The 26,437-nt window shown below is 50.9% G+C and overlaps 1 protein-coding gene across 2 annotated transcripts in view; it reads right to left on the reverse strand.

Moving 5' to 3' along the window:
• Positions 1 to 26,437, reverse strand: part of XRCC5 (X-ray repair cross complementing 5) — a 558,141-nt gene that overhangs the window by 454,783 nt on the left and 76,921 nt on the right. For both annotated transcript variants that reach the window (XM_086954491.1, XM_086954493.1), the window contains exon 8: positions 20,182 to 20,320. In XM_086954491.1, coding sequence (XP_086810617.1) covers positions 20,182 to 20,320 — 139 coding nt within the window. The remainder of the gene's footprint in view (positions 1 to 20,181; positions 20,321 to 26,437) is intronic.

The raw sequence follows: 26,437 nt of genomic DNA on the forward strand, positions 1-26,437 counted from the left end.
TGTATCCCCAGAAAAGAACCATCCCAGCAACCCACCGAGGCAACCCGCAACCCGTCCCCAACGGGACGCCTGCTCCCGAACACCCCAGTATCGGCTGGCCCGGGCATCCGTCAGCACCATTGCCCCGGCCCAGCCGCCATCTTTGGACACTGAATCACGAGGCCGCGTGGCCTCGGCTCGACCCCAACCCTGGGCCTGGCCCCGACATCGAGGCACCACCATCCACCCAGGAGGTGAAGAGACCACTTGGCAGGTCAATGGAAGAAAGGAGTGTCGATGGCTCTCCCCCGCCAGGTGTCGATCGCCCCCGGCCTCCCCGGGCGCTGGCTCCACCCCACTGCTGGGTGTCTGGACTCCCTCATCCCGGACCTCCCGACCTCCAAGCGCGAGGGTCCGGACATCAAAGGAGACCAGACCTATAACTGGGGCAGCTCCAGAGCAGGAAGGCAGTTGTATCCTGGAGTCGAGAGACACCTTGAAGAACTCATCCTTGACGGACTGCTGGCGCTGCCGCAGCCCTGCCTTGTGAACAATCTCTGAAGCCTGCTGGCGCTGCCGCGGCCCTCTGTAACGTGCACCTTCGCCTTGGCCTGCTGGCGCTGCCGCGGCCCCTCTGCAACGTGAACCCTCATCCTAGCCTGCTGGCGCTGCTGCGGCCCTCCTTGCCGAGAACTATCATCTTAGCCTGCTGGCGCTGCCGCGGCCCTCCTTGCCGAGAACTATCATCCTAGCCTGCTGGCGCTGCTGCGGCCCTCCTTGCCGAGAACTATCAAACTAGCCTGCTGGCGCTGCCGCGGCCCAACCTTGCAGACCCCTGAGCTCGAGGATTGTGAGCCCCTTCTGGCCGCCCCTGTACCGGACCGGTACCAAGACTGTCCCGCTACCCCTTACCCTACAGAGACTAGAATTGGGAGGATCCTCGTGTCCTGCCCCCCACTGTATCGTTGATAACCTTGCCTCAAGAACCCTATATAAAGTGTGCAGATCTCATCCTTGTGTGGTGTCCATTTGTGGGGGGGAAGTTACTCGCCTGTACGATCGCCGGAGACGGCCCTCACCGGAGGCCTCTCCCCCTGTACTCGGCCGACCCTCTGGGTCTCCGTCTAACATTGGTGGCCAGCGGCGCGATCCGAACCAACGCGTAATCGTACAGAGAGTAACTCACCCCACGACTCAACCACAATGACAACAAAAGAGCGGAACCACAGAAAAATTCCAGATGGAGAAACTAGAAGAGTACAACCACAGAGAACTAAAACAATTCTGCATAGAACTAGGCATTGCTACCACAGGACTGAGCACGAAAGAAGACTTCAAAAAGGCCCTGGAATCTTGGGCAGAGACGGGTACGGCCGTACCCCAAAACCAAAGCCTCGAGGCACCGGAAACGAGCACCACTCCGACGGAAGAAAGAAGATCGGGTCTCTCCCCGGAGGAGATCCGAGAACGGGAAAAAAGCAGGCTCCATGAATTGGAACTGGCTCGACTTCGTTTAGATGGAGAACTTAAATTGGCGGAACAAAAAATAACGTTGGAACACCTGCGGCTCCGAGAGGAGCGAGAAGAGAAACAAAGACAGAGAGAGCTAGAAGAGAAAAAGCTAGCCTACGAACAAGAGCGCAACCTAAAAGAAATAGAGCTTCGGAAACTGAACAAAGATCTCGGGGTTCCCGAGCGCCCGAACACTCCTGCCACTACAGACCATAAAGTCCACATCCCCAAGGATGTCGTCAGAGAGTATTACCGGAACGATGATATCCAGCAATGGTTCAAAGCCTATGAGGTAGCCATGACCTCCCACCGGATTCCCCGGAGCGACTGGGGAGCCGGGTTATGGGGGAGGTTCGTCAACGAAGGGCGAGACGCCCTGCTGCAACTCCCGGACCATCAGATGACATCCTACGACCACATGAAAGCCGCCCTCCTCACTCGATACGGACTCACGCCCGAGATGTACCGCCAGCGGTTCCGCGACTGCAAACGGATCCCGGGTACGAATTGGGTGGAGTACGTGAACTTCTTCAGCCGAGCCTTCGAGGGGTGGATCAAGGGCAGCAAGGTGACCACTTACGAGCAACTCTTTGACCTTATTGTGTGGGAGCACCTTTCTAACAATTGCTTCGTCGAGCTCAGGCAGCACCTCCTCGACAGTAAACTGACTGAACCTCGGCAACTCGCCGCCGAAGCTGACCGATGGGAAAGCACCTGAGTTGCCCAAAACAGACCCAGCGAACCGAACAGAACCACCCAAGGACCCCATCGCCCCCGAGGGGGAGGAGGAGGCCAGGGTCGGGGCAGAGACGCCGTCCCGGTGGCTCCCGCCAGCAACGCCCCGCCCCCGGCCGGCAGGGGAAACCCCCCGATGCGTCCAGGTTTCCGGGCCAACGTTACTTGCCACCGATGCCAGCGACCCGGCCACTACGCCAATGATCCCAATTGCCCGAAGAACCAGAACCCTATGCCCCGCCAGGTCGCTGCCGCCGCCCTGGGGGAAGAGCAAACCCCAGAAGACCCTGAGGAGTACGAGGCCAACCAGCCCGAGTGGGAACCAGCCGCCATGTCCCTGGTCTGCCTAGGGGAAAGAGACATGATCCCGCGGGCCCCCCTACCCGCCAACACGCAGAAATACAGCCAGTGGGTCAACATTAATGGGCGCCGGGCTGAAGCCCTACGCGACACCGGGGCCAGTGTGACCGCAGTCCGCTGTCATCTGGTGACCCCGGACCAGATCTTGCCAAACATCCTTTGCCCCGTCCGGTCAGCCGACAACTCAGAAAGCCTGTGTCGGATGGCCTGCGTCCCCTTCGAGTGGGGAGGAGTGTCCGGAATGCTGAAAGTAACTGTCCGCGATGATGTACCCGTGGACTGCCTACTGGGGAACGACCTCGAAAGTTCCCCCTGGGCAGCCGTCGAAAGAAGAGAGCACCTGGGGATGTTGGGCCTCCCTGAATGGGCCTGCGTAACGACCCGGTCCATGGCCGCCCGCGCCATCCCCAGTCCCGAAGAACCCGAATGGCCAGAGCCTCCTCCCCCGATCGTCCCAGAGGGAGCCACCTTAGGAGCCAGTCCTCCAGAACAAAACGAAGAAGGGCCCAATCGGCTCCAGGACCTTCCCGAACTGGCCCAGTGGCGTCAAGAGGGTGGTCCCACCCAGGAACAATTCCGACAGGAGCAGAGAACATGTCCCTCCCTCGAGGGACTCCGGCAGCAAGCCCTCGCCCAGTGCGCAGGAGACACCTCAGGGGCCCACTGGATTTATTGGGACAATGACCTGCTCTACAGTGAGCAAAGAATTGCTGAGCTGGGGGCCAGTCGGGTGCCGGTGGTACCCCTCCGCTTCAGAGACTTCCTCTTGAACTTGGCACACGATGTCCCTCTCGCTGGACACCTGGGGCAAGACAAAACGTACAACCGCCTGGTAACCCACTTCTACTGGCCCAAAATGCAAAATGATGTCTCCAACCACTGCCGGGCCTGCCCCACCTGCCAGGCCAGCGGGAAGAGTGGCCGAAAGATCAAAGCACCCTTGCAACCCTTTCCCGTCATCACCACCCCGTTCGAAACAGGTGGGAATAGACATTGTGGGGCCCCCTGGACCCCCGAACGGCACAGGGGCACCGGTTCATCCTAGTCCTGGTGGACCACGCCACCCGCTATCCCGAGGCCATTCCTCTTCGGACCGTGACAGCGCCCGTGGTAGGCCGAGCCCTGATGGGGATCTTCTCTCGAGTGGGCTTCCCCCGGGAAGTCGTCAGCGACAGGGGCACGAACTTTATCTCGAAGTACATGAGGTCTCTCTGGCAACAGTGCGGGGTCACCTACAAATTCACGACCCCCTATCACCCGCAAGGAAATGGACTGGTCGAGCGGTTAAACCGCACTCTCAAGGGAATGATCATGGGCCTAGAAGAACCCCTACGTCGCCAATGGGACGTGCTGCTCCCGTGCCTCCTATTCGCCTATCGAGAAGTCCCCCAGAAATCCCTAGGCTTCAGCCCCTTTGAGCTCCTGTACGGACACCCCGTCTGGGGTCCCCTCAGCCTGGTCAAGGAAGGATGGGAGATGGCCCCCCAGAAGACTCCTCCAGATGTATATAAGTATCTCCTGACCCTCCGCAACCAGACCCGGCGATTCAGGGAGCTAGCCAAAGCCAACCTTGAAGCCAGCCAGGAGGACATGAAGAAATGGTATGATCAGCATGCCTCCTCCATCGAGTTCGAACCGGGACAACAAGTCTGGGTGATGTCTCCGGTCGAACCCTGTGCCCTACAGGACAAATGGACAGGACCCTTCAAGGTGATAGAGCGCAAGGGCCCCGTCACCTACCTAATCGACATGGAGTCCTCCCGGAACCCCCTACGAGTCCTCCACGCCAACAGACTCAAACCCCACTTCGTACGCTCGGAACTCAGCCTACTGATGGCGACAGATAGTGGGACGGAGGAAGACTCCGAGCCCCTCCCTGACCTACTGAGGACCCGTGAACAGGATGGCTCAGTGGAAGGGGTCAGACTCTCCGATGCTTTGTCCCAGGAGCAACGCCAAGACTGTCGAGCTCTCCTGCTACAATTTGCAAACCTGTTCTCCCTCACCCCCGGGGTCACCCCCTGGTGCCTTCACGACGTGGACACCGGGGATAGTCCACCTATTCGACACAGGGCGTACTGGGTGCCAGATCGGGTGCGCGCCTGCATCCAGAACGAAGCCACCAAAATGCTGGCTCTGGGAGTGATCGAGCCATCTGACAGCCCCTGGGCCAGCCCAGTCGTACTGGTCCCCAAGGCTGCCGCCCCGGGCGTTGCCCCCGAGCTCCGGTTCTGTGTGGACTATCGGGGCCTGAACGCCGTTACCAGAACTGACGCTCACCCTATCCCCCGGGCAGATGAGCTAGTTGACCGCATGGGGGCCGCCCGCTACCTGAGCATCTTCGATCTAACAGCGGGCTACTGGCAAACCGGCCTCACCCCCAGGGCCCAAGAACGATCCGCCTTCTCTACCCCGGATGGCCACTACCACTTCAAAGTGATGCCATTCGGCATGAAAAACGCTCCAGCTACCTTCCAACGACTCGTGAACCAGGTACTGGCGGGCCTCGAAGAATTCAGCGCCGCCTACCTGGACGATATTGCTGTGTACAGTCGCCACTGGGCAGACCACCTCCACCACCTCCGAGAAGTCCTGCACGCCCTCCAGCAGGCCGGCCTCACCATCAAAGCCAGCAAATGCCAGATTGGCCAGGGGTCCGTGACCTACCTCGGACACCAAGTGGGGAGCGGTCTGGTGGCCCCCCTTCAGCTCAAGATCGCTGCCATCCAGTCCTGGCAACCACCTGTCACCCAAACCGAGGTCCGAGCCTTCCTGGGGCTCACCGGATACTACCGGCGGTTTGTAAAGGACTATGGCAGCATTGTGGGGACCCTCACAGAACTCACTTCCAAGAAAAACCCCAAAACAGTCAAATGAACTCCGGACTGTCAAGTGGCCTTCGAGAAGTTGAAGACCGCCATGTGCACCGCCCCCGTGCTCCAGGCCCCCGACTACAGCCGGGAATTCATAGTCCAGACGGACGCCTCCGATCATGGCGTTGGGGCAGTCCTCTCTCAACTCAACGCCGAGGGAGTCGATCAGCCAGTGGCCTTCATCAGCCGACGCCTGCTGGCTCGAGAACAGCGCTGGAGCACCATCGAGCGGGAGGCCTTCGCAGTGGTATGGGCCCTCAAGAAACTCCGGCCCTACCTCTTCGGTACCCATTTCAGGGTACAGACAGACCACCGACCCCTGCAGTGGCTGATGCAAATGCGGGGGGAGAACCCAAAACTGTTGCGATGGTCCATCTCCTTGCAGGGGATGGACTTCACTGTGGAGCATCGTCCTGGCCAGGACCACGCCAACGCGGACGGCCTGTCACGCTTTTTCCGCCTCGGCGAGTAGAGTACCCAAGAGGATGGGTGACTCTCCCTGCCTTCAGCTGGGGGGGGCGCATGTTGGACAGGCCTCATGAAAGGCCCGCTCCCTCCCCGCATGATAGGGCCCGGACGCCGGCTCTACCTGTATCCCCAGAAAGAACCATCCCGGCAACCCACCGAGGCAACCCGCAACCCGTCCCCAACGGGACGCCTGCTCCCGAACACCCCAGTATCGGCTGGCCCGGGCCTCCGTCAGCACCATTGCCCCGGCCCAGCCGCCATCTTTGGACACTGCATCACGAGGCCGCGTGGCCTCGGCTCGACCCCAACCCTGGGCCTGGCCAGGCCCCGACATCGAGGCACCACCATCCACCCAGGAGGTGAAGAGACCACTTGGCAGGTCAATGGGAGAAAGGAGTGTCGATGGCTCTCCCCGGCCAGGTGTCGATCGCCCCCGGCCTCCCCGGGCGCTGGCTCCACCCCCCTGCTGGGTGTCTGGACTCCCTCATCCCGGACATCCCGACCTCCAAGCGCGAGGGTCCGGACATCAAAGGAGACCAGACCTATAACTGGGGCAGCTCCAGAGCAGGAAGGCAGTTGTATCCTGGAGTCGAGAGACACCTTGAAGAACTCATCTTGACGGACTGCTGGCGCTGCCGCAGCCCTGCCTTGTGAACCATCTCTGAAGCCTGCTGGCGCTGCCGCGGCCCTCTGCAACGTGCACCTTCGCCTTGGCCTGCTGCCGCGGCCCATCCTTGTGAACCATCGCTCCGGCCTGCTGGCGCTGCCGCGGCCCTCCTTGCCGAGAACTATCATCCTAGCCTGCTGGCGCTGCTGCGGCCCTCCTTGCCGAGAACTATCATCCTAGCCTGCTGGCGCTGCTGCGGCCCTCCTTGCCGAGAACTATCATCCTAGCCTGCTGGCGCTGCTGCGGCCCTCCTTGCCGAGAACTATCATCCTAGCCTGCTGGCGCTGCCGCGGCCCGACCTTGCAGACCCCTGAGCTCGAGGATTGTGAGCTCCTTCTGGCCGCCCCTGTACCGGACCGGTACCAAGACTGTCCCGCTACCCCTTACCCTACAGAGACTAGAATTGGGAGGATCCTCGTGTCCTGCCCCCCACTGTATCGTTGATAACCTTGCCTCAAGAACCCTATATAAAGTGTGCAGATCTCATCCTTGTGTGGTGTCCATTTGTGGCGGGGAAGTTACTCGTCTGTACGATCGCCGGAGATGGCCCTCACCGGAGGCCTCTCCCCCTGTACTCGGCCGACCCTCTGGCTCTCCGTCTAACAGCGACTTGTTGCAGCCAGACTATTCCAAGATGGCCGCTCCAAAAGGTAAAACAGGAAAGAAGTCCTACCTTTCTATCTCTGCCCAAGCTATTTGGGCTTGAATCGATAGTCATTTATCCATTATTGAGACCAGCTGGTCTCACCACAATCAAAACACTAGGGAGATATACTAGGAAGTAGCGATCTCCAATGAGCCCAAAAGATTTCAAAGTAATACAAACAGCGCACAGAAAAGCCCGGAACCCAAGTACCAGGGGAGAAGTCACCCAGACACATAGATAAGCTCCTCCCTGAGCGCGGGCAGAAGCCAAGGCAGCGGTGTATCAGTACAGGCATCTGCATCATACAAACTGGTTACTAGATTACACAGTCAAAATAAAACAAAAGCAAACCCCGGATTCTACAGACTCAATCCTCCTGGTTTGCAGGTCTCATTTTAGAACTGCTGGAACCCCCATCCGGCAAACCTAGTTACAAGAAAACCAGTGGAGGGTGAAGCGGTTTTGAGGACAAAATGTGAGAGAGATGCCTTGTCATACATCTATCAGCAATCTAATCAACACTCATTTTTACACACTCTCACTCACACAGACACAGAAGACACAATACATCAAAACTACACCAGTAGGAACATTATCACCAGAAGAGAGAAGTCTGTGCCACTTTACAACTCAAGCAGTAGGCCCTTCTCATTTGGTGTTAATGAGACTCCAAAAACTGTTTTGCTCCATCTGTTTGGGTGAAAGCATATTTCCTGCCCCTTCACTTACAATTGTGCCAGGAACAAGAGAGAAGCCATAAGCCTTTTGTTAACCATAGCTATTGTTAGAAGCAGAGGCGCTGGAATCCGGTGAAGTGTCATCCTGCTGAGGTCTGGGAACATGTGGATATTCGCTTACTCAACAATGCAAACACAAAGAGACGATGGACGGAGCACTGAAACGTTTTAGACACTCACCCCAAGTCACGGATCTGGGTTGAATCCATCATCGTTCTTCAGTTCCCTTCGCCACCCCACTTCAGACCCAACTATATGCAAATCAGTCTTCCCCAACAGCCAGTGATTTGGTTTTCTGGCTGTTGGTTTAGTCACTGGTTCCTATTCATAAGATTGAAGGCTTCAACTCGCAAATATTTCAGAGGCGAAGCCAGCAGTCTTCTTTGTGGTTAAGCAAACAACTCTTGTAATTTGCACATCTGTTAAAAATTTTAAGAGCTAGCACTTCTGGCTGCAAAAAAATCATAATAAGCCGTCTCTGGTCTACATCTTGTGCCTAGGGAGGCCCTCATAAAATTCAGAGATGGGTTGCCCTTCCAGGGTTCTCCAACGTCTCCACATTAGTTTCCAATCTGGACAGGCTGTGATGGCACACTGTTCAAAGTTCTCTCTGTGTTTGAGGTTAATGGTTGGACTAGCTCTCCTTCTCCGGCTTAGAAAGGTGCTAGTCTAGTAGTGGCATCTGTCCCATAACCTCTTCTAGTAGTCCATCTGTAGGAATTTGTTGTATCGATATAAGTGGTCAGCAGGTCTCCCACTGGTGCCAGGAGTAAAGTCAAGTCACTCTTGCTTCTTAGCTACCTCATTTGTGTTCTTGCCCCATTAGTTCCCCCAGGCTTCAGACTAACATTTTTTTTTATATTTTGAGGCTCACTGTTCTATCCCTTATGGGAATATGGTGGTTTATCTTACATATCTTCTCTCCCAACCAGGGTCCGTCTCGCTCTCTAGCACACTGCCTGGCTTTTCACGGCTGAGATGCTCTCCTGCGACACCGGTCTTCAACCTGCTGGGGCTAGACCGCGCTCTACTTGTGTGCATGGCTGCCGGCTTCCACTAGGCACACCATGCTACCAAGCTTCTCAGGACCACTGCAGTATCATTGGCCCAAGTCCCCTCGCATTGCTGGTTCCACTCAAAGGTAATGTCCTTTTGCCTCCTCACTTTTGGCTACTGCGGTGTAGTCTCGCACTTGGGCACCATTACCATTTTGACTCCAGCCTCTTTCCTTCAAGAGTGCTGGCACCTCTAGTATCTATGGTTGGACGAACGTCCTTGCCACATTGAAACCACTTCCCGGCCGCTCAGTACCCACCTTTACTCCCCCATGGTTTCCAAGGCCTTCAGCACAGCTCCGAGAAGGCAGTCCACTCTAGGCTGCCATTAAAATCAACAACCGCAGATGCAAATCTATTTTAGAAACCAGTTGATAATCCAAATCCGAGGCCACCCTCAGCTGACCACAGTAAAGGTTGAAACAAAGCTCTAGGTTGGTATCAGACACATAATTAAAGTCACCCCTCAAAATGTAGGTGTATATTTATAAAGATGTAATTTGGCTGTAAAACTATGTAGTAGGTCACGAGGGCCACAATATGGGGTATAAGTGCAGATCAGTCTTTACGAGCCTTTTACTTTTCCACAAACCAGGAAGTATTTCAACTTCAAAGCAATATTTTTCTCTCTTCAGTGGCAAGGAACTTCGGGTCTAATCCAGATCAACACTCCTCTAGCGAAAGTCAAGTAGGTTGTTCCAAATATTCTACTAGTCCGCCAAAACAGACTTTGCACCTAATTATCTGTCTTGTGGGTCTACGATACTTGCAGGCGGCAAGCTCAGTGGTGCAAGGCCAGCCACCACTGGTCCTCTGAACACAGACCTCCATTAAGTGTCACTCCCAGACACAACACTGCCTCCTATAGAAAGGTCAGTTGCTGCCACTTTGCATAGCACAGCACCCAACATGTCGAGCCCAGACCTCCTTCCCTTCTCCAAACTCTCCACAACAAACATGCTTCTCAGAGCAGTAGGTACCCATCTCAAGCGCCAATTAGAGGCTGCTGCATTAAATCAGGCCTCTGATCCCTGGCCTGGCAGTGCACTACCAGCCATATAAATTCTCTAGCACTCAGACTTGGTAGGCTCCATCCACACCCCATTTCGATTGGCAGCCGCTTCATGTCATAGAACTGCATCAGCTTCATGTCCTGGAACTACAGCTTCACAGCAGACACAGCCCCTTGTAGTTTTGAGCATAGATGCTTCCTTGGAATGGGAATGTTCCCTGCATGGTTGACAGGTGTATTCCCTGCCTGAAGTGCTCCACGGCATACATCAGGAATCCTAGCATTTTCATGGTGGCCGTAATGTCACACTAATCTTGCGTGTGCGAAGAGGCCTAGACTGGTCCCTGATTATAAGAGGTACTGTACTGTTTTGTGACCTGGAGGGGTGCACCAAACGTACTGTCATTTGAGCTCGAGGACTACTGTTGTCAGTGAGATTAGTCCACAGAACAGTGGTGGCATCATATTATGTTTTATGGATCAATCGTGAGACTAGACCTTTTTTACTTGGATCACTTAAGTGAAGCCCTTCTGGCCCACCTGAGTAAAGGCCCGCTTTATTGCCCCTGCCACACCCCTTGCACTAACATCCTAAGCACATGTTAAGCGTGTAGGTATGTGTAGCCTGCATAGTACATTAGGTGTGTGAGGGAGCCAGAGCAATAAAGGTCAGTGGAATCCATTTTGGATGTGGCCGATCTTGCGAAAGATCAAGGGTGAGGGCTATGCTCCCAGACAAAGTGCGTTGCTCACATTCCCGCCGTTAGAGGGAGTAGACCTAGACACGGGTGTGGGGGGTTTAGAAGTGAAGACTGGGCCTCCTTAAACGAAGGGGTACAGTAATAGACCCTGCTCACAAGGATGAGAGATCTCTGAAGCAGCCACCCAGGGATTTGCTGAAAATAAGGAAGACATGGCTCCCAATGCGAAAATACTTGATTCTAAATATATGTTCAGACTGCGGTCCTCGAATCATCTGAGCAGATTGATGATACGAATGAGGGTCTTCGGTTCATAAATGAAAATTTCGTCCTCAAAATGGTCTAAGATGAAAACAAGTAGACCGAAACATCGACAAGTTAATCTAATTCCACACATGAATAAATGGTGTATTAACACAGATGGTACATCAAAGAACGTGGTCCATATTATCTACAATTTGGAATAGGTGTTAACAAAAGGTGTTCATGAGAGACTGATTTGTACAGAAAGTAAAATTGTATTCATCTCATGTTTGTATATCTGTGATTTATACAATATGTTTCAGTTTGAGCTATATTTCGATATGGTACATATCATAAAAGCAATACAAAACATCAGTAAAAACAGTTCAACAATACACATTATAAAATATCCTACGGGATCGGCAGTAAGAAAAGCGATAAAACATTTATGGGTATATATAAAAGACAGTACAAGCAGGGAGCACATTACTGGATCAACAGCTTCTTTGCAGATCTTATTCGCCATGCCCAGCCTAAAAATGTTGCCGTACAGCAGGCAAAAAAGGGGCGGGCATCTGAACGCAATATGCGTAAGGCTTCTGAATGTGATCTCGTTCCCAGGCTCCTACATAAGGGCTTTAACCATTTCGATCTAGGCGCTGCATAGGCATTGCACTCGAACAGTAGGTGGGCGACAGACTCGACCCTTGAGTCACAGAAGGGGCAATGTGGTACAGTTTGTAGTGGTGGTTTCCAGGTGGAAGTTAACAGTCCTAAAGGGAGTACACCCACCCTGAATTTGAAGTACAATGATCTGTCGCCCGAGTTGTGGATTAAGTCCAGATAGGGTTCCCTGTAGGGGAGCTCCTTAACTAGCAGAAACTGGGCAACAGATTTACAATGGTTTGGATTGCACATTCTCGTATTGTCCACCCATGACCAATAGGCCTTCTTAAGAAGTTGTTTAGGCGGTGCGGATTTATTGACCCAAGCGTCTCCTAAACCCAACTCATAGAGAAGTCGTTTGACCTCCCTGAGCCAGGATACCTTACAACAACCTGAAAGGGACAACAGTTCATTTAGGGCGTCAGCGTAACTACACAGTTCAGGGACATTCCATATCCGGGACCATAATAACAGGGGACACAGTTTTGCTTGCTCACATATTGGGCGGGTGCCTGCATCTAACAGGAGGGGGATTGTAGGGGTACTGTGGGGTAGCCTCATAAGATCTTTATGAAAATTGTTTTCGAGGTGGGCCAAGGTGTCAACTCTCTGGGTACCCCACAGTTCTGCACCATACAATGCTGCGCTCACAACCCTTGCCCTGTAGATGTTTAACAGTGCCCCGATTGGTTTTATAGTTGAGGCACGTTGTTCCTTGAGCAGGGCTCCTGCGACCCTCTTATGAGTCAGAAACACCTTTTGGTGGTGTGCCTTCCAACTCATTGTGTCGCAGAGACGTATTCCCAGATAGTCAAATTCTTTGACTCTTTCGAGAGGGATAGAGTCTAAGGCAGGAGGGGCAACAGATTTCTTAAGGGGGTTAAGGACAAGGAATTTGGTCTTGCCTATATTTATAGCCAGGCCCTTGGTGTCACAAAAGGTTTTGAAGCTCGAAAGCAATTTCTGAATGCCCGCTGGTGATTTCGAGATCAAAAGGGTGTCGTCCGCAAATAGGAGCGTCGGAACTTTCCTTCCCGCCAGGGAAGGTGCATCCGAAGGATGTTGAAGGAGATGCTCCACCACTCCGTTAACATAAAGAGAAAACAGAGTGGGGGCAAGCACACACCCCTGGCGGACGCCCCTGTCTACAGGGATAAGAGATGTTTTTTCCCCCTGGACACCCCATCTGATCTGGGCGAAATTGTTTTCATGGAATTTTATAAGCAAGGACAGCAAATAGGGGGGTAGACAAACCCATCGAGGACATTCCATAATAGAGCTCGTGGGACCAGGTCGAAGGCTGTTCGCAAGTCTATAAAGACTAAATACAAACTACCCCCTCCCAGCACCACCACTTTCCAATATAACATTAGAAGGCGGAATGTCTGCTCGATGGTGCCTGTCCCTGTTCTAAAACCTGCCTGAAAGTCTGACAGGATCTTTTCCTCGTCAGCCCACTGCAAAATCCTACCCAGTACCACTTTGCCTGCAATCTTTTGGGTTGAATCCAGCAAACTGATAGGGCGATAGTTGGCTGGGTCGTCCCTACTGCCTTTCTTGAAAATAGGGACGACTTCAGCGCCCCTCCATGAGTCAGGGAAAGAGCCTCCCAGCAAAACCTCATTTAAGAGTGAAGCAATTAATCTGCTCCACGATGCTGGGTAGCTCTTCAGCAAGTCACCCGGGATCCCATCAGGGCCTGCAGCCTTATTGGAAACGATACACTCAATTGCCCTTTCTACTTCCTGACTAGTAAAGGGGTCGTCGTTGAAAGGAAGATCAACTCGAGGACTGGGCAAGAAACCCAGACTTAAATAAGGTGACCCCGGTGGAGCAGAATATAGCTTGGAGAAGTGGGCAAACCAGACGTCACCAGGAATGTTACAAGTTATCTGTTGGTCAATGGGCTTAATCCTGGCTCTCAATAAATCCCAAAACCCCTTTGAATCCTTCCTGGTACTTGCCTTTACTAGCTCCCACCAAAAGTTGGATTCGTGAGCCTCTTTTGCCTCAGCCACAGTTTTTTTGTAAAATTTCCTTGCGGATCTGATATTAACTGGGTCCTTGTTCTTTACTGCAGAAATAAGTTCCCCTTAGCAGCTCGACATTTAGGGGAATACCATTTGTCTCTAGCCTTGGAAACACTATTCGGTACAACCCTGGCATTGGATTGGGGAATGGTAAACAGTTCACTCAGTGCCGCTATAGTCTCTATAAATATTGGTAAAACTTTTTTACTAGAGGGACTTAATGCGTCAAGCCGAGGCTCCACCACTGACAAGATGGTCCCGGCTTGCGCCATCCTTGCCTCGTCCGCTATTACTTTTGCCCACTTCAGACGCCTGCCACAGTTAGAGGGAACAATTTCATGAGATGATTTCCACTTGTGGACAGTCTTATCTTGTTTCCCCACCTGCCAAGGGGGAGTAAGGGTTAAGGAAAGGGGGTTATGGTCGCTATCACAAGACACTACAACCTCCATGTCTTGATGGAATGACCAGAGATTATAATTCAACATGATGAAGTCAATTCTGGAGGTGTGACCCGTCCTGTTATACGTATGAGCACTCATAGAGTCCGATTTCGATCGACCATTTGTTGGTCTCAAGTTGTGTTCCATGCAAAGAGCATTGATGTCTATCGCACTTTGCGTCCATTTGGGAATCGGGTCGAGGGTCAGGATTGGGATACCTCTCCTTGTATCCTCATCAAAGGTATCCAAAATGTCTTCCCTAGCCAGTGGCTCAAAACAGCAATTAAAGTCGCCTGCAAGAAGTACGTAGGAGTCAATCTTGCAAGCAGCTAGGTCGTTGCTTAGTCCTGTTGAAGATAGACATGATACCCCGCCCCTGGCGCCCCTCAGATAGAGGTTAAAAACTTCTAGGTTCCTTCCCCCTTGGCAGTGTATGGTTATCCTCTGGAGGTCAGGAGATTGGGTGATCCTTTGACTCACTTTTAAACCCAGAGCAATGCTGACCCATATAAGAAGGCCGCCAGACGGGCGACCTTTAGATCCATATTGTAGGTTGAAAAGCCTACTCTGTGTCTGGGTTCTTGACACCAGGTTTCTTGTAGAATACAGATGTTGTAAGGTTCTAAGAACGCATTCCATTCTGGGTTGTCAAGGTTACGAGCAAGCCCTGCCACATTCCAGCTTACAATCTTTAGCAGGGGTTCATCTGGGGTAGGCTGCCTAGGAGAATAGATAGGTGCAGGTGGGTTGGACACAGCCACTCTAGAAGGCCTTTGTGGTGGCTCAGTCTGAGGGGATTTAAGAGCCATAACTGCCCCAGGCAGCTTTCCCTCTAATAAGATAGACTGGGTAGGTGGCAGGGGTAGCATATAGGGTAGAGCCAGCTGATCTTCCACACCTTGTAGATCCAAACCGCCTAGAGCAGTCAACCCCCCTTGGGGATCTAAGCCGCTTGGAGCTATCAACCCCCCCTCGGAAAGTAGACTATTTGGTGTTCCTACTAGGCCTGTTGGAGGGTCAGTAGCTAAAGGTTCAGTTATCAAACAGGGAGATTCTCGAGACCCGAGAACCTGTGGTGGCGATGCATTTCCCAATAGTTGATGAGCTGGATGCCTAGAGAGTCAATCTACCTCCTCCAGGCCTCCAAACCTATTTGAGGTTGGAAAGCCATTCCAATGTGAGAAAAAATCCACATGGTTATTAGGGCGGCTTCTCCATGAATGGTTATGAACCAATGACCAGTCATCCGCCTGGTTATGTCTGGGGCGTGGTGGGTAGAAAGAGGACAGCGGCCTAGGAATGACAGAAGACCCTTCACTACAGGGCCATGAACAGATATGCTGTGCCGTATGTGGGTTGTCAAAGGTCACCACTATACAATCCCCGGGACTGGTTTTCCTTGTTGGGCCCACCCAGGGAGTTCTACGAACCATCAGGACTCTGCTTCTGCGGCCATTAGGGATAGGTCTATTGACATTAAGCCAGTGCATTATCTTGTTTTTCAGAGACCAGTGGTTCTCGTGTTGGCCGTTACCAATCTGGGGGACGCCCGTCAGCACGACCACAAAATCATTGGCCTCTGGGGGGAGATCAATGTAACCCCCTCTAAAGTTATTCTTTGCGGGGGGGTCCTGAGTAGGCTGGTAAGCCACTTCACTAGGATGGGGTCTAAGAGGGGCTCCGGAGTTGGAGTTAGCTGGTTGATGTGTAGAGGCCCGTTTGGGAGCCTTAGGTTTTGTGGCAGTGGAAATTTGATCCACAGCCACGGTCCTCGGTTTAGGAACCGGCCGTACAGTGGTTGGTACTGTGGGGGGGAGTTGCTGGGTTTGAGGTGTAGGAGCTAATGATGTTGGATCAGCTACAGGGAGACCCTGATTCTCAAGACTTCTCAGGCCGAGAGTGGCCAGAGCAATGATGCTCTTTTCCATCTCGAGTAGGTTGTTTTCAATCCGTGAGAGTCTGAGGTCTAAGGGGGAAAGGAGTTTTTTAAGGGTTTCCCAAACCAGATCTATGAATTCCCTTTCATTTTTGCCCAACCCCTCTGCATGTGAGCCCTCAGCCTCTAGGGTAATGGTAGAAGGCGCAACAGTTATCCCATCCCCCCCTCCCTCCATTGAAGGCTGCTTCCTAGGGGTGCGCTCTCCTTTAGCCTTAGGTGCCAAAACTCTCGTCAGTGCCAGATGTTGTGAAACCGCAATTTTCGCCTTCTTGCGGGAGTAGGCAGAGCGGGAGTGGCGTTTTCGTTTGGGTTGTGCGCCACTAGTGGCATTAAATACCACCGGGGGGGGAGGGTTGGAAGTAGCATTCTGAATGCGAGAAGCGACAGATACACTCACTTCGTCTAATTTAGATAGTTGTTCAAGGGGCGGGGAAAGGGCGGATGGAGGCGGGGTCTGGTGGACATCAGCCTGCGTGACTACACAGTGGGAAATAACAGGACGTTCCGGGGTAACCGCAGCAGCTATGTGGCCTAGGGAGGATTTTTTAGAAGTAGCAATAACCTGGGACAATCTTCTAGCAGCTACCAATTCTAGGGAGACCCGAGTTTGGAGTTTAGATATTTCTTGGTCTATAGCTAGATTGGTACGGGTAATGAAGTCATCCATGGGGCCACTAATTGGTGGGCCGCCTTTGGAAGCCTTACTCCTGGTTATCCTAGTACACATATCTTAATATTAGAATGGAGTTGCCAATCTAGCAGTGAAAGTGGGATAGTACTCGAATGAGTTTACCTTTTTAGGCTCAATAGAGGGTGGTAAAGGAACAATGGCGAAAGAGGGTGGGCCAGTCCAGTCCGCTCAGTCCTCGAACGGCCTCAAACGGCCCGCTCTTTGTCCGGTCTTCGCCCCGGTCGCTCCCGCGCAGCGGCAGCCCCGCCCAGTTATGTAGGATGTTGACAGGGCAGGGGGCGTGTCCGGCAGGGAGAGCGGCCACAGGTGTTCCGCGCAGGGACTCCTGGTCAACGGAGTCCCTGCTAGGCTGCTCGCAGCCCTGCCGGTGCGGGAGGGGTCAGTTGGTCTTCTCCTTTGCTCCCTCGATGGCTGCTGGCGCAGCGGGAGCCGCGGAGCGGGTCCGGCAAGTTGCAGCGTCTTCCCCACAGCACAGGGCACCAGGCAACAGGCGGTGATTCCGATCCTCTAAGCAGCACGCAGACAACAAGGTATACAATATGAACCCTTAATCAATTTTCTATATAAATTTATAATTTTTTTGTAAAAAACTAAACACCCATCTTGTTTTTCGTTTTTGAGATTTTTACAAGTAGGTAAAAGAAGTTGAATTCACGAATTGGTTAAGGGAAGTGACTATTGGGGACTTCTCGATTTTACAAGAACAACATCAGTAAGTAGAGTTTAAAAGAATTCCCTTGTTGGCATACTTACTTTTTACTGTTTTACAAATAATGGCAATAATGCATAATAACTAGATTAAAGTACCCTCTCACATCTAAAGGACAATATATATACTAGCCCAGTGATCCTCAATGTATGGCCCAAGGGCTGCAAGCAGCCCGCTTGACCTTTCATATGCGGCCCCACGGGTCTGGAGAGGGGTGAAACGCCGAAACCCGTCCTAGGATGCTTGTTTCCGGTCCAGGGAGGACGTGGCTTAGCAGTTCGGGCTGGACTGTTCCCATGAGGCACAGGGTCAAGACTGATTTGCATATGGCCAGGTCTAAACTTGGGTGGCATGGTGAGCAAAAGAATGATGGATTTAACCCAGATCTCTTGACTGGAGTGAATGTTTTGATTTGTTCTACATTCCGTCCATCAATTGTGTGTCTTTTGCTTTCTCACCGGTCTCACAGGTATGCCCAGACGTGGGCCCTGGGCTCACTGAGCCACTGGAATCAAGCTATCCTGGCTGAAGAGGGGTGAAACCCCGAAACCGTTACTAGAATGCTTGTTTCCGGTCCAGGGGGGACCTGGCTTTGTAGTACAGGCTGGACTGTTACCATGAGGCACAGGGTTAAGACTGATTTGCATATGGCCAGGTCTAAACTGGGGTGGCATGGTTTGCAAAAGAATGATGGATTTAACCCAGATTTCTTGGCTGGGGGTGAATGTTTTGATTTGTTCTGCATTCCGTCCATCAATTGTGTGAATTTTGCTCCCCCCTCACCTCCCCAGGTCAACAGCAGCACTGTGTTGCTGTTTACTCAGCTCAACACTATTATTAAAAGAACATTAATTAAAAGGGAAAAGTTTGTTTAAAAGTTATTTAAAGTTAGAGAGGAAGTAACTAGGGTGTTCTGCACTCCTTAACATTATGATCAACTTCCTTTTTAAAAACATCTTGCAGCAAAAGTAAAAAATTATGATAAAGTCTCTTCAGAATTCAAAAAGTGTATTTCATTAACATGCCGAACCGTATCACCTTAATACATCAGATTATCATTGCAGTGTAAAGTATTTTGTAAAAGTGATAGTTTTCAAACATGAATTTAGGAACATTAATCCCCCCACACTAACAACAATGCCAATAGTGGACTAAGATGCAAGTCGGCTGCTATGTGCATTCTCTCTTTTGGTGGCCAGGATTCCTATTATACAGAAACAACATTATAGTTTATTAAATCAACACAGGACATCTTGAATTTATGTATTTGGAAGTCCTCTTGTATGTGATAATAAAGAAAAATGAGAGAAAGTGACAAAGAAATTGCCTAGGATTGCCTAGGATCATACATTTTGGGGAAGCCGAGATTAATACCAGGTTATCTGGTTTCACATTGTACAAGTCAACCACTGGATGTATATGCTTCACTTCCCTACACTCTTCTTACAGCCAACTCTCCAGGTCCCCAAACTCCTGCCTCCCCCCCCCCCCCCCCCCCCCTTGCTGGCATCAATGCGGTCCTTGGTTACATCAAAGAGCATACTATTTTGACCCTGGGAAAATGTTTGCGAGTACCCGTGAACTAGACACTACTAAAATCTGCAATGAAGACTAAAGGCACAATTAGGAGCTTTGCAGTCGGACCGCCCGAAGACTGCGGCCGCATCCTCTAGAAGACTACTGTGCTGGTGCTCTTCCGACCGCCGTATTACAAGTTGACTGCGGTGTGGCTGCGTTGGTGAATAGTTTTACATACACATGTGCATGATACGTGTGGAAAAATACCACCTACCCGTTTCCAGAGTCCGGCTCTTGTGTGGGCAGTCCAGGCAATGAGTATATGGTACAAAAAGTACTTACATGTGTTTTGCTACAGACAGGGTCGTATTCCTAGGGGTGAAGATGCTGCTATGAAAAGAGTGTCAATCCCCAATCCTTTATTTCTGCCGACCTGAAAACGGCGGTCCCGCTGCTGCAGTTGACTCGTCAGAAAGCCAACTCGTACTACGGACAGCGAAGAGATCTCTGTACCGCCCTATGGCCGCTAAATTTCTCAGACTACAACGGTCTGCGGATGGCTGGCGGTGTTGGCTTTTGCAATCAGATTGTCTGATTGCAAAAGCAATCAGACAATCTGGTAATACAACAGTTGGACCACTGAGCTTGTGGCTGTCGGACCGCGGCCACGGTGGTTCACGGACCAACAAACTCTTATTAAGGCTCTAAATTGTTTGTTTTTTTGCCACTTTATTGGCAATGTATTGATAGAAGCCGACTGAACTGTAAAATGAAGTATGCAGTACAATTGGAATAATAATGTTGAATATGTACATCATTTCCATTATATTTCAAATTAGTCAGAAACATATGCCAGTCAACAACTGTTATTTACAGCAATAAAATACCTTTAGGACAACACTTATTATACAGTCATTCGTATCCTTTATGGATTAAAGAACAACATTTTATTACTTTCACATACCTATTGCTTGCCAAAGCATCACGTAAACCACAAATGACATCCTTGCCTCCTCTTGGTATTATTTCTACTTCAATAAAAAAAATGTATCCCAGTACGGCTCATGTTAGGACCTAAATTATACACATATATCCATACCAATGATTTAGTTTAATAGCGCTAGACCAATAGTGGGTATAACCTCAGGAAAGGTCTTTCAACTGTGTGTTGAAAGACCTTTCTGCACAACAACTTACCTTGGATAGTGTCTTCGCTTGGAACTTCTGTCTCATTGTCATCATTCAGGCAGTAAACAGTATCCTTTTGTATATCTTCCTTTTGTAAAGTCTTGGCATCCACAACCATCCAGGATTTCTTCACTTTCTCCTCTGTGACCTTAAAAGAATAGAAAAAGAAACAAAAGTTTTTCACCAAACTTTCCTGCAATACATGCAATCTACATACTGCTTTAAGACATTGCAAGGACAGAGGGCCACACGTTTGTGGCTATGACTTCTAAAACGGTGCCCTTTTCTGTGCCCCCTATCGAGCCAATCAAAAAAAAGGAAGAAAAAACACAACCCTGATCTAGGTAAGAAGTCTAAGCTTTGGTAATCAAGAATTAGTCATTGGGATACTGTAAAAAGTGCTAGCAGTGCACTTCTTTATCCAGACTATTCTCTCAACTTTTATGTTTGAATACTGTTTTCATATACAGACAGTTTTGAACCAACCAATAATGTAGCTAGGATTAGCACTATGCAACTCTGCAGTCTTGATTTATCAGTGCTAAACCCCCTTCCCATACCTTTACTGCCACTACACATGTTTCTCTTTAAACACATTTTGAAGATGGAAATGGTAACTTTATTTTCTCTCTTTTGGCTATGTGCAGGCTTAAAGGCTTTAGGTAGCAATTTCCCTTTTGGGGTGAAGCCGGACGGGGGATTTGTATTCTTGTCTATGACAGAATATAAGTGTAGAAATTCTGTTCGTACACAGACATTACAAAGCCAAATCAATCAAATATTTTAAAGTCACATATAGCCTCAGTTAAGGTAGGGCATTCAGTTGTAAGAACTACACACACAAGAAGTAAACGATCATAAAACAGAAGCAGCCATAAAAGTACAGAAAATAGCAGTGAGCCCGCAGTTAGTGCAAAGAGGCCTACAAAATATTGCCAGTTGCAGGCAGCGAGCTGGCAGGCAGCAATCCTTTGAGCTCCTTTTCCGTTCTTGGGCGGGGGAAGGAGGAGGAGTTTGCAGTGGAGAAAGCCGCAGGGGCAGTAGTACTGGGCAGTGCAGTGTTAAGGGTGAACACTTGGTGGCCCTGAAGTGACTTTGGTGGCTGGGGGTTGCCCCAGATTCAAATAGTTTCTCAAGAGTGGCAAGGTCCCTCCCTTGGAAGCGTCTGGCTTGGATCCAGGGGCAGAGCCTGTTCGCCGGCCATAAACAGTATACACAGTAGTGGAACTAGACGGCCAGGTGAATGCATGCAGGGGCAGAAGAGGCGAGTGGGTGCCCCCCTCACCCACCCACCCCCCCTCCCAAGGCAGGATGATGCTCCGCTAGCAAACAGTACCAGCGCAGCAGCATACTGGTCAGTCATCTCCAGAACCAACTGTACAATATCTGTGGAAGAAGCAGTCTTGCACCAGCTAAAGCAAACCCATGGTGCAGCTGCACAACCGGTGTGCGGCGGGGACAACCAGAAAAGATGGCCGGCGACTGTGAAGTCCAAAGAATATATCCTGGAATGCGCATGTGGCCTGCCCATAGACATTGTAACCTAAAAAACTCCAAGCACCATGGTGAAGCACAAGACAGTAGCATCCTATAACCAGGGGAAAATGGATAAATTTACGAATCTGACTCACTCCCTCAAAAGGGGCAGGGAGGGGGGAGCGTGACTCCTCCCTTCGCAGGACGTATCAGTCTCCCTGGCCACAATACTCCAAGCTATAAAAAAATACCCACACCAACCTGGTTGCCAAAATCAGTGATGAGGGAGTGGAGGTGTCTCAACTCTGCCAAGGCCCGAGAAACCTATCCACTTGCATAAACAAAGCAGAACAAGGAATCTCAATAGAGGATGATGTGGGTATCTCTACTAAGGAACTAATACAATTGAATGACATGGCACACTTCCCGGAGAGACAAATGGAAGATACGAAAAGCAGGTCATGCACAAGAAACCTTCACTTGGTGAGGTAGCACAAAGAAGTAGAGGGTCCAAGACCCGAGAAATTCTTCACTGACCGCTTTACATCTTTGATCCCAAGCACAGAGCTATTGTCCTGCTCTGTGCTGGAAAGGGTCCGTTTTGCTCTGGCTCCTATAAGCTCTCCCTGCCCTCTGCCCACACAAAATAATAACAGTACTTAACTATGCGGACAGAGACACTATCCTCCAGATGGCGTGACAGAAGTCCATTCTAGAACATCACAAATCTTGTTATTCCCAGAATACGCAACCAAAGTATAGCTTCAGAGGAAATCCTTTCTGGGGTGTAACAAAAACTCACAGCAATGCAAGTTCAACATATGTTGCTTTACCTAGCCAATTTAGAATCAAACGTTTTTATTGAGCAGTATAGTATCCCATAACACAGCTTGGCTGCCTACATCCATCGGTCGGCAGAGCACAGTCTAGCAATATTTGAACACAGCCTTAGGGCCTACACCCTTGGGGGCGACCCGGCGAGGACATACGAATAGCCAAGCCGAACAGCTAGGCCTATCATTGTAACGGCAGTTTATAGAAAAGAACCAAACAGTGACAAAGAAACAGAAAACCTCCCACCCCTCCCACCTCCGCATCCGCCCTACCAACGCCTCCGTAAACGCACACTCCCTCCTCACCGCCAGCACACAGCAGACCAAACCTCCCTAGGTGCCTGCACTCTGTGGCCCCAATGGAATAAGTTGTAGAATTTGTAAAAACTTGGGGCATGTTACCTCGCGCAAATCGAGTGATAGCAAGCGTATGAATGGTTCCCACAGCTCTGCGCATGTCTCACCTCTGCCATCCACACAAAGTGACAGCCTCTCCATGCCCAGCAAAAGCCACAGTCGTCGAATCCAATCTCTCGGGTCGGGGGCAGCAGGGGATCGCCATTGCGCAAGTATAACTAGGCGCGCTGCTAGCAAAGCTAGGGCTATCTGCCTACCTCGCAGGGAGTGCAAGGGGAACGCTTTAGAGTGTGGCAGACCCAGCAGCCCGTGCTCCGGGGCTCTGGGGCACGTGATGTTAAACGCCTTGTCCACGTCATCCAGGACTGCTTTCCAATATTGCTCTAGTTTTGGGCAGTGCCAGAGCAGATGCGTCAAGGTGCCCGGCGCACCAAAGCCACGCCAGCACAGACCTGAGCACTTAGGGTCCCATGTGTGGATCCTAGCCGGGGTATGGTACCAGGGACACCATGTTGTAGGCTGATTCGGCCCCTGCAACGTTAGCTGCTGTGTGGTGCGCGAGATAAAACACCTTATCCCACTCCTTACGGGACAGCGGGCGACCCAACTCAGTCTCCCATCAAACCTGCGCCTTCGTACGCTGTGCATGCGGCAGCGCGACAATCAGCGCATAAAGTTCAGAGATGAGTTTGCGGTCTTCCTTTTTACAGATTACCCAACGCTCCAGCGTCGTCATGGGTCGGGACATGGCAGCCACATTAGAAGGTTGCGTGACCGCAGAGGAGGCAAGATGGCCGCCGACAGACCGTAGGAGGCAGCAGCTCCCTCTCCCGTAGTAAAATGCTGGGAACACGGTTTGGATGATGAGAATCGAGTGATATGCTGCATTTTAGAAACTGAAATTGAAGTAAATTTAAGGAATGCTGAAGTAAACTCAGTTGTGTTACATAGCGGGATGCTCAAGGACCTGATCAACTGGTTTGATCTAGCGGAGTGGCCTTTAACACAGGCGTATGCTAGCTCTGAGAGAGGGCCGAACACCTTCTGGCGGACATTTGGTGCAGCGCTTGAAGAGACGCTCCAGCGATTTCAGAATACTTGGGACACTGGGAGGCGACTCATGGCTCCGAAAGTAATGAAGGTAATTAAGGATATGGTTGGAAGAGAGGACGAGGATCTACAAACAAGCGACTCTGAGATACCAGCAGCAAATCTCAGGGCGAAGGCTCGCCACAGAGCTCAATTGCGAAGAGAGGCTGCCAGGATACGTGAAGAGGAGAAACTGTCTGCAACGGAGAAAAGAAAACAGGACAAAGAGACAGAAAGGAGGAAAAGAAAAGAAATATCTGGTAAAGGGCTCACTAAGAACACGGACGCTGGCTCTGAGTCTTCGAGGGAAGTCAGTCTGCGGCAGCCGACGCTGTTCGAGTCATTCCCGGCGCTAAGAACTGAGAACGCGCCCATGAATGCTGCCAGATCGATCAACTTTGACGGGTCAGCTGGGATTACAGAGCGGACGACTTCATTGAAAGATGTAACCGAGGCTGTGCTTCTAGAGGTTGAGCTGGAACCAGAGGGTGACATCAACGAGGTGAGGAGTGTGGTGCAATCCGGAGCTGCAGCTTGACCCGGTGAAAGTTAGCAGTGGCTCACGGAGAGAGTCGACGGCAGGCAAGGAAGCAGCCCTGGAGCACGAAAATGGATCAGTTGCCCCAGGTCATGGGGAGGTTTACAATAGAAAGGGGCTCCCAGAGGCAGCAGCAGATCGGGAGCAGATAATTGACTTAATGCAGACAAATCCAATGCTTGGAAGCGCAAGGGGGGAAATGGGTCCACAGAATAATGACACAGCAAGATAAATCGTCTTAGAGGCCGAGCCTCAGTCTACAGCGCTAATGCCAGTACAGAATCAAGTCCAGACGGGTAAGGAGCAAGAGGGGGGGGTAGCCAAATGACTGAGAGTACCTTGATAGCTGAAATGACACAGCAATCACCTGGCAATAAGGAAACATTAGGTAGCCCCCAATCAATTGACAACCCAGGAGATAACCTTGCAGATAACCAAACAGATAAAACGAGCAAGGTTAAAAATGGTATTAAGGATAATACCTCCGAGGGAGTTCCAAATTACTCTCAAGCAATGACTGAGGGGGCGGATAAGGGGGGTGCCGATAATAGGAATAATTATCTGCCTACAGCTACTGGCTCACCTAGCGATGGATGACTGTTTTTTTACTGGAAATGACGATGATAAGGAAGATAATGAGGAGAATGAGGAGGAGGACGAGATCGAAGAGTCAGATTTAAGTCATAATTTATCTATTAACTTAGATGATTCATCATCACCCACGGAAAGTGGCTCGGAGGTATCACAGGTAGATACTTCAGAGCTAGAAACTGAATCTGAGTCAGAGCATAATACTGTATTAAAACGAAATCAAGTGGGTAAGCCAAGCAGAACCAAGGGAAGGACCCGTAGAAGAGCAAAGAAGCGGGGGAGCATAACGCAGTCAGGCGTGGCTAAAAAACTGGATTGGGACTACGCAGCCACTTCACAACTGTATCAGGAGAGTGCAACTGGCGGCTCTCTACAACCAAACAAACTTCCGGCTCAGGCTCAGGCTCAGGCACAGGCCCAGGAGAAAGACTACGCAGCTAGTTTCAAACTTTTGTTCTCAACCCTAAAGCAGATCCAGGGGGAGGCTCGGCGGGAGAGTCAAAGAGCTAAGCACGCAAATAAGAAAATACAAGGGTCTCTGCGCAAAGTTGATAAAATGTATGCGGAAGTGTCTGGTAGACTGGTGGAAGTGGAGGAGAGGACAGGCAAAGTAGAGGATGAAGTCGTAAAGCTGCGGGAATATAGAAACGAGCAAGAAAAGATCTCATCGGACGTTCTGTGGAAGCTCGAAGATTTCGAGAATAGACAGAGGCGCAACAATATAAGACTGCTAGGTAGGATAGGAAGGACGAAGTGGACTGATTTACGTGCCTTTGTTGTAGAGCTGTTGAAAGGAGCTTTTCCGGAGATGGATAAGTGGGATTGGGACAAGGAGGTGCAGCGGCCACACCATTTTCCTTTGACACAAAGAAAAAACACAGGCTCTAAGTCAAGGGCCATACTAGTGTATGTGGGAAATTGTTTGCTAAGAGAGGAGGTAATCAGAAAGGCAAAGCCAGTGGCCAAACGGTCATATAAAGATATAACTTTTTTCGCTCGCCCAGATTTCTGCCACACCACTGTGGAGAGAAGGTGGCGCATGAGGCAGTTAATAACACCCTTCCAAAATGTGGGATGTGAGGTATATCTGATGTTCCCCTGCCGACTCAAAGTTGGCTTTAATGGCCAGTTTAGGGTATTTTTCTCTGAAATAGTGGCACAGGAATACTTGACTTACCTAAAAGAAGGGAAGGCACAAAGAGAAGGAAAGGCACAAAGTGACAGGGCTGCAGCTATAAGACAAACCGCTCATGTGACACAACAAAAATGAAGGAAGCTAGAGTAAGGGAGGGAGGGAGCAGCATGGCTAACCCTGGCGATGTAGGATTAAGAAAGGGATACTGAGATATTGGGAGAGTGGAGGGGGAGAGGCTTCCTGGGG

The sequence above is a fragment of the Lissotriton vulgaris genome, chromosome 2_1, assembly GCF_964263255.1.
Source record: "Lissotriton vulgaris chromosome 2_1, aLisVul1.2, whole genome shotgun sequence".
NCBI lineage: Eukaryota > Metazoa > Chordata > Amphibia > Caudata > Salamandridae > Lissotriton > Lissotriton vulgaris.